Consider the following 13,523-nt stretch of genomic DNA (forward strand, 5'->3'; position numbering starts at 1 on the left):
TATGCACACGATTACAATTTGAGGGAGCGTCAGATAGAACACACACGGGACAGGGACAATTTTCCGTTACCACGACAACAACACAGGTATCAACAGAACACAGAACATTATCACATGCCAATATTGACCAGATCAAAGTGGCAAGAACACAAAGGACAATTAGGAGAGGACGACATGCACGAAAGAAGGACACACAGAAATCCACACAACCGACGACCAACATAATTAACATTAGTGACACTGTACTTACAGACACTCAGGTACAGTTATTAAATAAGGGCCTCAAATTTGCCCCGTCAAATCCTCTGGACAAGTTTGCCACATATATTGGGGTTGAAAAATTCATCAGACGGCTATGCCTCAAAAAGTATTTTTTGAAAAATCCGATCAACAGAGAAATGGATAGTGAAGGAAGCACCAGTAGGTATTCACATACTGATCTAAAAGCTAAATCAAAGAAATTTCCCAGGCAAGAGATCAGTAGTGAAATGGCGACTTTTAAAAATAATGTTGAACGAGACTTGAGAGGACTAAAAAGCCGTAGGATTAATGCCAATCTAAATAGAGAAGAGATGAAGGCGATCAAGTCATTACAGGAGATGAATGACATTATAATTAGGCCAGCTGACAAAGGTGGGGCGGTAGTAGTACAGAATATGGAAGATTATATGAAAGAGTGTCAGAAACAACTAAGTTCAGGAAATACTTATCAAAAATTGAAAGGTGATCCTACAGAAGAATACTATAAAACGTTAAAAATATACTGTGAAAGGGGAGTGGAGATGGACTTTCTTTCGGAGCAGGAGGCCAGGTTCATATTGAATACTGAGAAAAGGATACCAATGTTCTACTGTATCCCCAAGATCCATAAAAATCTGCAATCACCTCCAGGGCGACCGATAGTGTCTGGGATTGAATCCATATCATGTAATTTATCAAAATACATAGATAAATGGCTTCAACCCTATGTTAAACAAGTACCATCTTACATACGCGATACTACTGACATAGTCGGAACCCTGGAGACGATTAGGTGGTTGGATGGCTGGATCTTGGGGACCTTGGATGTGGGGTCTTTGTATACCATTATTGACCACACCCAAGGCATACAAGCTTTACAAGAACAAATGTCGGGAGATGCAGGTATCCCTAGTGAGCAGTTGGAGTTCCTATTGGGAGGGGTTAGATATATATTGGCCCACAATTATTTTTCCTTTGATAGGGAGTTCTATGTACAGCGAACTGGCACCGCCATGGGCACCAGATTCGCCCCCAGCTATGCCAACTTGTTCTTGGCTCAATGGGAAAAAGAGGTCATCATGCCGAGGCTGGGGACGGATCTGGTGCTATGGCGGCGCTACATAGATGACGTCCTGTTCATATGGCAAGATACAGCAGAATCCTTGGATGTATTTCTTCAAGATATCAATAAGAATTATAAAAATCTGGTCTTCACCCCTAGTATTAGTAAATCAAAAGTAGAATTTTTAGATCTTGAGATATGGGTGAAGGGGGACCAGCTACAATGCAATACTTTTTTCAAACCAGTCGCTAAAAACAGTTTTATTAGATACGCTAGCTGTCATTTACCCCGCTGGTTAATCAATGTGCCAACCAGTCAGTTCCGCAGGCTACGGCGGAACTGTACTGAAGATGCCAGGTTTGAGGAGGAAGCGACTGTTTTGAAAGAACAATTGCTAGAAAAAGATTACCCGGTACAGGTGATCGAGAGGTCACTTGCAAAAGTGAAAAAAATGGAAAGAAAAGATTTCTTTCGGGTAAAGGATCCCCAAGGTTGTGATTAGGTACTGAGAATTATTTTACCTTTTAATTCTCAGTACAAAACTATTGAGAGGAGCATTAGCAAACATTGGGGACACCTATTAAATGATAAGTGGGTTGGCCCCCTTTTAAGTGAAGTTCCCAAAATCACGTACACTAGGGCAAATAACCTGGCCGGGAAGATAGCCCCGACAGTGCAATTGAGGAAGGAAAGCCATAAAAAAGTAAAAGACAATTGGTTAGCAGTAAATGGATTCTTTAAATGCGGCAGGTGTTCCAATTGTAAAATTACCAGTTTCCCAAAAAAGACCACGAAAGTGGTATCCACAGTTAATACGTTCAGTTTGGAGATACAGGAATGCCTAACCTGCGATTCCACAGACGTTATATATCTGCTACAGTGTGGATGCAGGAAGCAGTATATAGGCAGAACCAAAAGAACGCTGAAAAAGAGAGTGGCAGAGCATGTGGCAAATATCAAAAAAGGCCTGGATACGCACTCTCTATCTAAACATTTCAAATTAATACATAACTGTGATCCCACAAGTTTAAAATTTGTGGCAATTGAAAAAGTCAAAAAAGCCTGGAGAGGGGGAAACCATATTGCACACATGTCACGACAAGAATCCAGAAGGATCTTCGAATATGACACCATCATCCCTAGAGGCCTCAATGCTGAGCTGGAGGTCTTTGGGTTTTTGTGAGGGTTGTCCTGTGGAGATGGGAGATCGTAGTCTGGCCGTTTTACCGACACTGTGATTTCCCCTCCCCGCAGGACGGCCTCTCCTAACTACATAGAGATTAGTAGTATCCGCCTCGATTATACAAAATTAAGGAATCTTTGAAGGAAAGGCAAATGTACGGTCCCAGCTATGAATGCGCTGGTCACCCCAACATATGAAGGCAAAATTGAGGTTATAGATAAGCGAAAAGTACATTTTAAGAAAAAACGCATGGAAAACGCGATGCGGTTTTGATGCGTTTTTCATGCGTTTTTTATGTGAGACCTTGCAGTCTTCTCCGATATCAATTTTATACATATGGGGTATTTGTATTTATTGTTTTAAAGTATTTTAAACAAGATGTATGATTAAAAAAGGCACATCAGGTTGACAGTCCGGTTCATGCAAAGCAAATCCACCCCACAAAGTAGTAAAAGCAGAAACAACATGGAGGAAGGAGGGTGGAGCTAACCCTTTATAAAGAGTAAAGATCCGCTTACCCAGTAGGCCACTGAGGAAGGGGCTTGAGACCCCGAAACGCGTCTGGCGGTGTCTAGAGTAAGCGTTGATCTACACAGGAGCAAAGAAAAAGCGAGAAAGCCGGCAAAGAAAAGAAAGAGTTACGTAACTAAAAGCACAGAGTGGATGCTGACGCACAAGTTACATGCCACACGAGCTTGCATCCGGTCCCCTTGGAAACCAGGTCACGTGGGACGCCGCGTACAGGCAGCAGCACACCACGTGGGACGCTGCGGGTGTGCGGCCTCCTGGAACAACGCTACAACAGCGGTGAAGGGTAAGACCGGGCTCGGTTTGGAGCACATACTTTACTTCATAACAGCATTTTCAAGTTCTTGACTGTCAGCTCCTAAGTGTGGGCATGAGATTGAGAGTGCACTGGAACAAATAGTGGATGTGAACATATATATCTGCCCTACTTACTTGCGGGACACTATCACCTTTAGCTTGAAGTTGCCGGACTTTAGCTATCAATCAATTGGATAGCATTGCCGATTGTGGATAACAGTATACATTGCTTTATAGAGCCATTCTGCGAATTGAGTATGCATTTTTATTGATTGGGACATATTCAATGATGTACCATATTTTATGTATGTTTTAGGGGTATATTCTTAATTTAAATTTTATTAAATTGTATTAATATCATCCCTTAGAGTGTTGTCCTTTGAAGTGTGCCCCCCCACACCTGGTTTTTCTAAATAATTCTTTACATTTGGTCCTAAGGGTGGGACCAGGGGGTGTGCACCTTATCCGTATAGGAAGAGGGTGAGCCACCGCTGCTTTTTGATTTTCACTTATGTTAAATAAAGATAATACAAATGGATCCATTCTGAACGGATGCAGACGGTTGTATTATCTGAACAGATCCATCCATGACGGATCCGCACAAAACTCAAGTGTGAAAGTAGCCTTAAACAGAACTTCTTACTTCGCTAAGGTGTTACTACAGGGGTTTTCTGCGATTTTTATACTGATGACTAGTGTTGGGCGAAGAGAAGCTTGAAGTTGAATTCGATCTGAAGGCTACGTCATCTGTATAAAAATCTTGGAAAACCCTTTTAATGGTGTTCCCAGAAATGTTAGTCATTCAGTGATACATAATCAGATGACAGGTTGTCTGTATAGTGGTCACGCCTGTGCTTCCCTATATCTACATGTAATACACATACAGTTAGGCCTCTTTCACACGGGCGTCGCGTGTGAGGGCCGGATAGGATGCGGGTGCGTTTTGGGAAAATGCACCTTTTAATGTGATTTGCACACGCATAAGAAAAATCGGCATGTTTGGTACCCAGACCCGAACTCGGACTTCTTCACAGAAGTTTGGGTTTGGGTTAGGTGTTGAGTAGATTTTATTACTTTCCCTTATAACATGGTTATACGGGAAAATAATAGCATTCTTAATACAGAATGCTAAGTAAATATTTAAACTCACCTCATCCACTTGTTCGCCACCGGGCTGGCTTGTCTTCTTCCTTCTTCTTTGAGGACCTGGGAGGAAAAGGACCTTTGGTGACGTCACTGCGCTCATCACATGGTCCATCACATGGTGGTGGACCATGTGATGAGCGCAGTGACGTCACCAAAGGTCCTTTTCATCCCAGGTCCTCAAAGAAGAAGGAAGAAGACAAGCCAGCCCGGTGGCAAACAAGTGCATGAGGTGAGTTTAAATTTTATTTTTTAACATCTCCATCCCTAATTTACTTAGCATTCTGTATTAAGAATGCTTTTATTTTCCCTTATAAGCATGTTATAAGGGAAAATAATAATGATCGATTCCCCATCCCAATCGTCACCTAGAAACCGTGCGTGAAAATCGCACCACATCCGCACTTGCTTGCGGATGCTTGCGATTTTCACGCAGCCCCATTCATTTCTATGGGGCCGTGAAAAACGCACAATATAGAGCATGACACAACGCACAAGTGATGTGTGAAAGTCACCGCTCATGTGCACAGCCCCATAGAATTGAATGGGTCCGGATTCAGTGAGGGTGCAATGCGTTCACCTCACTCATTGCACCCGAGCGGAAAACTCGCCCGTGTGAAAGGGGCCTTAGGAATAGCAGTGCCCTTGTTGAAAAACATTTATAAAAAAGAGGCACTTTTGCCCCAGCAGTCATCTCAAAAAAGTTAAAATATAAAAAACAGAAAGGACCTCATTTGGAGTATTGTGCTCAGTACTGGAGACCATATCTCCAGAAGGATATTGATATTTTGGAGAGAGTTCAGAGAAGAGCTACTAAACTAGTACATGGATTGCAGGATAAAACTTACCAGGAAAGATTAAAGGATCTTAACATGTATAGCTTGGAAGAAAGACGAGACAGAGGGGATATGATAGAAACTTCTAAATACATAAAGGGAATCAACAAGGTAAAAGAGGAGAGAATATTTAAAAGAAGAAAAACTGCTACAAGAGGACACAGTTTTAAATTAGAGGGGCAAAGGTTTAATAGTAATATCAGGAAGTATTACTTTACTGAGAGAGTAGTGGATGCATGGAATAGCCTTCCTGCAGAAGTGGTAGCTGCAAATACAGTGAAGGAGTTTAAGCATGCATGGGATAGGCATAAGGCCATCCTTCATATAAGAAAGGGCCAGGGGCTATCCATAGTATTCAGTATATTGGGCAGACTAGATGGGCCAAATGGTTCTTATATGCCGACACATTCTATGTTTCTATGTTTCTCTTTTACACGGCCGTTGCGGAAACATGTGCGGGTGCGTTGCGGGAACACCCGTGATTTTTCCGCGCAAGTGCAAAACATTGTCATGCGTTTTGCACTCGCGTGAGAAAAATCGCGCATATTTGGTACCCAAACCTGAACTTCTTCACAGAAGTTCAGGCTTGGGATCGGTATTCTGTAGATTGTATTATTTTCCCTTATAACATGGTTATAAGGGAAAATAATAGCATTCTGAATACAGAATGCATAGTTAAATAGCGCTGGAGGGGTTAAAAAATTAATAAAAATAATTTAACTCACCTTAGTCCACTTGTTCGCGTTGCCCAGCATCTCCTTCTGTCTTCATCTTATCTTTGTGTAGCAACAAGGACCTTTGGTGACCTCACAGTCATTACATGGTCCATCACCATGGCAAAAGATCATGTGATGGATCATGTGATGACTGTGACGTCACCAAAGGTCCTTGTTGCTACACAAAGATAAGATGAAGACAGAAGGAGATGCCGGCTAGGTGAGCAAGTGGATTAAGGTGAGTTAAATTATTATTATTATTTTTTTAACCCCTACAGCGCTATTTAACGATGCATTCTGTATTAAGAATGCTTTTATTTTCCCTTATAACTATGTTATAAGGGAAAATAATAATGATCGGGTCTCCATCCCGATCGTCTCCTAGCAACCGTGCGTGAAAATCGCACCGCATCCGCACTTGCTTGCGGATGCTTGCGATTTTCACACAACCCTATTCATTTCTATGGGGCCTGCGTAACGTGAAAAATGCAGAATATAGAGCATGCTGCGATTTTCACGCAACGCACAAGTGATGCGTGAAAATCACTGCTCATGTGAACAGCCCCATAGAAATGAATGGGTCAGTATTCAGTGCGGGTGCAATGCGTTCAACTCACGCATCGCATCCGGGCGGAATACTCGCCCGTGTGAAAGGGGCTAAAGGCAAAAATAACAAATACCTCACCTTCTCAACCCAATTAAGGCCTGTTTCACATTTGTGTTGTTGTTTTCTGGTACTGAGAACCGGCAGAGGATCTCAATACTGAAAAAAAAAAAAACATTTTTGTTTAGTCCTCATGCATTCTGAATGGAAAGAGATCCATTCAGGATGCATATGGGGAAAAAAACGGATCCGGCACTGAAAACATTGTAAGTCAATCTCAACTGATCATTTTTTTTTAGAAGTCATCTGGATCCTCTGCTGGATCTTAATACCGGAATTAACAGCGCAAGTGTAAAAGTAGTACCCCCCAAATCTGACTTAGGCCTCTCACCCAGTTAAGCCAGTACTCTCTGCACTGATGAGGGGCAATCACCTGAAACAGCTGTCTGCGGATGATGTACTGGCTTATTTGATATCCAAGTCATGTCTCAAAACCTATTTAAAGGGTCAAACATTAAATTATAGGATTTCTGCCTTACATCTGGTGGCATCAGAGGCAGAGCTTGTTACTAGCTCATTTGCATCCCTTTCAGTAACTCACCTGAAATGATCACATTCTTTCTAGTTCATAATTCTTATACGCCCAAGTCACTCTCACTATATATCAAACCCTCATGTAATAACACATACACATCATCCAAAAACTAAAATTACAAAAAGTTTTGTATTTTCAGTATTTGTCCATTCTTATCTGTTCTTACCCTAAACAGTACAAGCCACAAAAAAAGCAGTTTTCATATGTGATTTCAGGGATGGAGATACGATTAATTTAAAATGGAGACCATTGTTCTCATGCCTTTTAGATATGGTATGTCAGATATTACAGGTCGGTGTAATTGATGTTACATTTCAGAATTGGTTGATTCTTTTTGGGGATGGGGGGGATCTGCTTAACCCCTTCAGCCACCGTGATGTACCAGTACGTCATGGTGGCTGAGGTAATTCATGGAGAGGGATATATTACAGCAGACACCTGACTGCTATGACTGGGAAAGGCGATTAGGCCGAACGCCATCATTTAACCCCTCAGATACTGTAATTAACACCGCTTGTGTCAGCTGTGAGGTAAGACAGAGGGATGCGGCTCCCTCTGCTCTCTGATTGGAGCTCCCGCAGTGAAATCACAGGGCTCCAATCAGTTATCATAGCCGTTTTTTAGTCTCCTTTCCTCCACCCAAAAAAAAACGAAAGTTTGTATCGCAAAAATCAAGCCCTCATATAGCTCTGTGGATAGAAATATAAAAAAATGTTATGGCTGTCAGAAAATGGCGATGCAAAGACAACTTTGAGTTTTACAAAGCTTTTTATTTTTTTTAGAACTAGCAAAACAAAAAAAATATATATATATGTTTCATATTGACAGATTTGTCACAACCACCCCAAAAACCTTGGTGGAATTGTTTTTAATTTTTTTAAATTTTTTATTTAACCCCACAAATAATTTTTTTCCCATTTTACAATAACAGACATGGTACAGTAAATGGTGCGCTTAAAAAAATACAACTTATCCCACAAAAAACAAGTCTAGAGAAAAAAAGACAATGCATCAGATAAAGTACAATAATGCCATAGTCACAAAAATGTAATTTAATTTTTTAACATCTCCTGGATGTAGAGACAGATCATGGCAAGCATCTCACTTTATAAATAAGCGTAAGTGCTTTATAATAGCACTATAATTTTTGTGACTATGGCATTATTGTACTTTACCTGATTTGCAGGGTGCTGCTGCATGTCTTTTTTTCTCTAGGTTTTTTGCCATGGCAGCATAAGTGCTGACTAACCCTCTTTTCTTTGCACAAAAAACAAGTCCTCATATGGCTATATAAATGGAAAATTAAAAAAGACTTATAGCTATTGAAACATGGGGAAGAAAAGATGAAAAAATGCAAAAACAAAAATTGGCTCGGTACTTAAGGGGTTAGGACAAATTGCATAAGACTCTGTATTCTTTGAGGACACATTGACCAATCTACACCACACCGATATCTATGCAGAAAAAGCTCTGTGTGAACTCACCCCAAGAATACAATATTCCAAAAAGTAAGGGTTCGCCTTGATCACAAAGGAGTTAAAATAACACTGGACTAAGGGTACTTTCACACTAGCGTTATTCTTTTCCGGCACTGAGTTCCGTTATAGGGGATTAATACTGGAAAAGAACTGATCAGTTTTATCCCTATGCATTCTGAATGGAGAGCAATCTGTTCAGGATGCATTAGGATGTCTTCAGTTCAGTCTTTTTGACTTTCCACGACGGAGATAATACCGCAGCATGCTGCGGGTTTTATCTCCGTCCAAAATTCCAGAACACTTGCTGGAATGCCAGATCCGGAATTTTCTTCCATTGAAATGAGTGTTCCGGAAAAACTGATCCAGCATTGCGGTCTGTGCAAGCTCAGACTGCCAAAAATGTGAAAAAAATGCCGGATACGTTTTTCTGGGAAGACACCGGAGAGACGGATCCGGCATTTCAATGCATTTGTCAGACGGATCCGGATCCTGATCCGTCGGAAAAATTGCATCAGTTTGCATACGGTTTGATGGAACTGCCTGCCGGAATCCTCTGCCGCAAGTGTGAAAGTACCCTTGTATGGTTTCTCCTTGGTTGTCGTAACTGTTGCTGATGTGGTCTTGTCAGTAATAAGATTATTCATCTCTAACACATTTACATGGAAATAAGTCATATTTCAGATTTTTTTCCCCATTGCCCTTGACCTATTGTACTCTAAGAATATACAAAGCTCTTACCGGTGGTAGTTGAGAGCTTCAGGATGTGTGTGGTCATAGCCACGGAAGCATTGACCGGGGTGTTCCTGTAAAGAGTTGCAAAAAGTTACCCGTAACATTTTGAAATATGTATATAAAAAGCAGAGAGTAAGTCTTATGTACAGTCAACTCACCTTCGATCCATGATCTGTCTCTACATCCAGCAATGACCAGGAATGATCTCAGCCGTGTGGGATGATACAGTCTCTTTGAGTTTAGGGAAATTCAGAACAGCTGTATGGGTTGAAATGCACAAGATTCAATCTTCACATTCTTCCTGTCTGTAGTATTTCTTAAACCTACCCCCTGTGCAAATAACTTGGCACATTTTTTTTTTCCCCTTTTACTTCTAAACTGAAGTTGTGAAAAGAGTCTCTGTGTACTGGAAGCTCTATAGGTTTCACTAACATTTCAGGGCAGTTTATTGCACAAGTGACTTGTGACTCACCCATGAATCAGATACACAAAGCATAAAGGTAGTAGCAGGAGTTGTAAACGTGTTAACATTCTGATGCTATAGGCATACGAAATACAAACAGAAAGCAGATGCAAGATTCAAGAGCCAAAATGATTATTTCTCCCTCCCACTCAAACAAACTGCAGCTGGAAATCTCGTTGAAATTCATTAGGCATAACCTGGTTTAGTTGGCACAATCACGTCATATTTATTAAACTATCTGATTTTTATGATATGTGTGATTTGTCTGCCAGTTTTTTATTATTTGGGGAATTGGGGCAGTAATCATTTACAATGAAATACTATCAAAGGGGTATTCAGAGCGTTTAATAGTGATAGCCTATCCTCAGGATTGGTCATCAATATCTAGTTGGTGGGGTCCAACTCCCGACACACCCGCGATCTGTTGTTGGAGGAGGCCATGGTGCTCCGGTGAGCACTGTGACCTCTTCCTAGATGACGTCATATTCATTAGTCCCATGGCCTCAAGTGAATGGGCCTGGGCTGCAATACCAATTGTAACCACTATACAATGTACGGCGCTGTGCTTGGTAAGCTGCAAGGAGGTCGCAGCACTCGCCGGAGCCTTCTGAAACATCTCATCAGTGGGGGTGCTCGGAGTTGCACCCTCACTATCTGATATTGACGACTTGATTGAGCATAGGCCATCAATATTAAACGTTTGGAAAACCCCTTTAACTACATTGGTCTTAGGAAAAGAGTTTTTATATCCATAAATAAGCACTATAAACTCTGTGGGGTGGATTTACTAATGCTGTATGAAAGCAAGACAGTATAAAAGTAGGCTACATTCACATAAAAGAGAAAAAGAATGGATAAACTTTCAGTTTTTTCACAGCCATTTTGCATCCGTGTGTGCATCCATTTCCTGGTCGTCTGTCTTTTATGTCCATTTTGAATCCATTTTGCATAATAGCCTTCAAAAATGGCCGAATTTCATTGGCTTTTTTTTAACCCCAACTTCCGCAGTGCCCTCAGTACATATTATGCCCCCACGGTGCCCCATACAATGATCCCCATAGTGCCCCCAGTTATATAATACCTCCTCCTCACCCCACCCCCAGAAATGTGCACTGAAAACAAGCCCATTGATTTCAGTGGGGTCCATCTGGATATCAAAACAACCACAAATATGAAATCCTATTTTTGGACGTTGGTTATTCAAGGGCCATTAAAAAAAATGGCGATGTGAATAGCCCCATAGACTCAATGGTTTGGAAAATGCGTTTTTTCATTGTCACACGAATACAGCAGATTATTTAAAACAGTCCAAATGAAAAATTGACTTTATTGCCCATATCAACCAATCACAGCACAGCTTTCATTTCTAATAGTGCATCTGAAAAATGAAAGCTGAAAGCTGGGCTGATTCACACAACCGTACGGTCGCTATGCCCATGTTGCGTACCGCCATGTGCACAGGCACCAGCCGTGTGAATCCAGCATTGCGGTGCAGACCCATTGACATTGTCTGAGATCGGGGCAAGGTTGAAGTATTAAGGGCAAGGTGTTAAGGTAAGAAAAATATCTAAAACACTTAGAAACACAGTGAAAAGCAGCAAAAAACAATCAATTTCAATAGTAAATCTGCCCCTAGCGTTTACTCGACAACCTTTTACCTCTCCTAACATGTCTATTTAAGTAAACACTCATATTCCCATTAAAATAACAGTAATGGAGCATCTTCTGTTATAACTCTTTATAGTGCTGTTCCTCTTTTATTCCACCTAGAAACTCAGGAATACATTTACAACTGGGTGTTACCATTTCCCTTGCCAAAATGGTGTGTCCCTACACAGTTTGACAGTGCCAGCACTAATTTAACATTGAGAGAGTTTGCAGTGGACCCCCCTCCCAATCTGGTAACATCCAGGTGACAATTTATTCATACATTTGTGGTAGCAATGTTAAAGCACAGTTATTAGGATTAGGGATGAGCGAACTCGAACTGTATAGTTCGGGTTCGTACCGAATTTTGGGGTGTCCGTGACACGGACCCGAACCCGGACATTTTCGTAAAAGTCCGGGTTCGGGTTCGGTGTTCGTCGCTTTCTTCGCGCTTTTGTGACGCTTTCTTGGCGCTTTTTGAAAGGCTGCAAAGCAGCCAATCAACAAGCGTCATACTACTTGCCCCAAGAGGCCATCACAGCCATGCCTACTATTGGCATGGCTGTGATTGGCCAGAGCACCATGTGACCCAGCCTCTATTTAAGCTGGAGTCACATAGCGCCGCCCGTCACTCTGCTCTGATTAGCATAGGGAGAGGTTGCGGCTGCGACAGTAGGGCGAGATTAGGCAGATTAACTCCTCCAAAGGACTTGATTAACTGATCGATCTGCAGCTGTGGATCATTGAGCTGCTGATCCTCAATTGCTCACTGTTTTTAGGCTGCCCAGACCGTTTGTCAGTCACATTTTTCTGGGGTGATCGGCGGCCATTTTGTGTCTTGTGGTGCGCCAGCACAAGCTGCGACCAAGTGCATTTAACCCTCAATGGTGTGGTTGTTTTTTGGCTAAAGCCTACATCAGGGTGAAGCTGTCACACCAAGTGCATTTAACCAGCAATAGTCTGTTTATTTTTTGGCCATATACTACATCAGGGGCAAGCTGCGCCTGTCACCAAGTGCATTTAACCCTCAATGGTGCGTTTGTTTTTTGGCTAAAGCCTACATCAGGGTGAAGCTGTCACACCAAGTGCATTTAACCAGCAATAGTCTGTTTATTTTTTGGCCATATACTACATCAGGGGCAAGCTGCGCCCGTCACCAAGTGCATTTAACCCTCAGTAGTGTGGTTGGTCAAGCTATCACACCAAGTGCATTTAACCAGCAATAGTCTGTTCATTTTTTGGCCATATACTAAATCAGGGGCAAGCTGCGCCCGTCACCAAGTGCATTTAACCAGCAATAGTCTGTTCATTTTTTGGCCATATACTACATCAGGGGCAAGCTGCGCCTGTCACCAAGTGCATTTAACCCTCAATGGTGCGTTTGTTTTTTGGCTAAAGCCTACATCAGGGTGAAGCTGTCACACCAAGTGCATTTAACCAGCAATAGTCTGTTTATTTTTTGGCCATATACTACATCAGGGGCAAGCTGCGCCCGTCACCAAGTGCATTTAACCCTCAGTAGTGTGGTTGGTCAAGCTATCACACCAAGTGCATTTAACCAGCAATAGTCTGTTCATTTTTTGGCCATATACTAAATCAGGGGCAAGCTGCGCCCGTCACCAAGTGCATTTAACCAGCAATAGTCTGTTCATTTTTTGGCCATATACTACATCAGGGGCAAGCTGCGCCCGTCACCAAGTGCATTTAACCCTCAGTAGTGTGGTTGGTCAAGCTGTGACACCAAGTGCATTTAACCAGCAATAGTCTGTTCATTTTTTGGCCATATACTACATCAGGGGCAAGCTGCGCCCATCACCAAGTGCATTTAACCAGCAATAGTGTGGTTATTTTTTGGCCATATCCCAGTCTAATTCTGTCACTAAATCCATACCGGTCACCCAGCGCCTAAATACTAGGCCTCAAATTTATATCCCGCTAAATCTCTCGTTACCGCTGTCCTGTTGTGGCTGGGAAAGTTATTTAGTGTCCGTCAAAGCA

The 13,523-nt window shown here is 41.9% G+C and overlaps 1 protein-coding gene across 2 annotated transcripts in view; it reads right to left on the minus strand.

Annotated features, from left to right (window-relative positions):
* Positions 1–13,523, minus strand: part of LOC122933758 (G-protein coupled receptor 35-like) — a 79,443-nt gene that overhangs the window by 25,262 nt on the left and 40,658 nt on the right. The window contains exons 1-3 of one of the 2 annotated variants that reach the window (XM_044288745.1): positions 9,888–9,906; positions 9,574–9,673; positions 9,422–9,486 (exon numbers count right to left, since the gene is read on the minus strand). In XM_044288745.1, coding sequence (XP_044144680.1) covers positions 9,422–9,486; positions 9,574–9,584 — 76 coding nt within the window. In that variant the 5' untranslated portion in view covers positions 9,585–9,673; positions 9,888–9,906. Of the gene's footprint in view, positions 1–9,421; positions 9,487–9,573; positions 9,674–9,887; positions 9,907–13,523 lie in introns of those variants that run through there. The other variant, XM_044288744.1, reaches the window with a different exon arrangement.

The sequence above is a fragment of the Bufo gargarizans genome, chromosome 4 (assembly GCF_014858855.1).
Source record: "Bufo gargarizans isolate SCDJY-AF-19 chromosome 4, ASM1485885v1, whole genome shotgun sequence".
In the NCBI taxonomy this organism is placed as follows: Eukaryota; Metazoa; Chordata; class Amphibia; order Anura; family Bufonidae; genus Bufo; species Bufo gargarizans.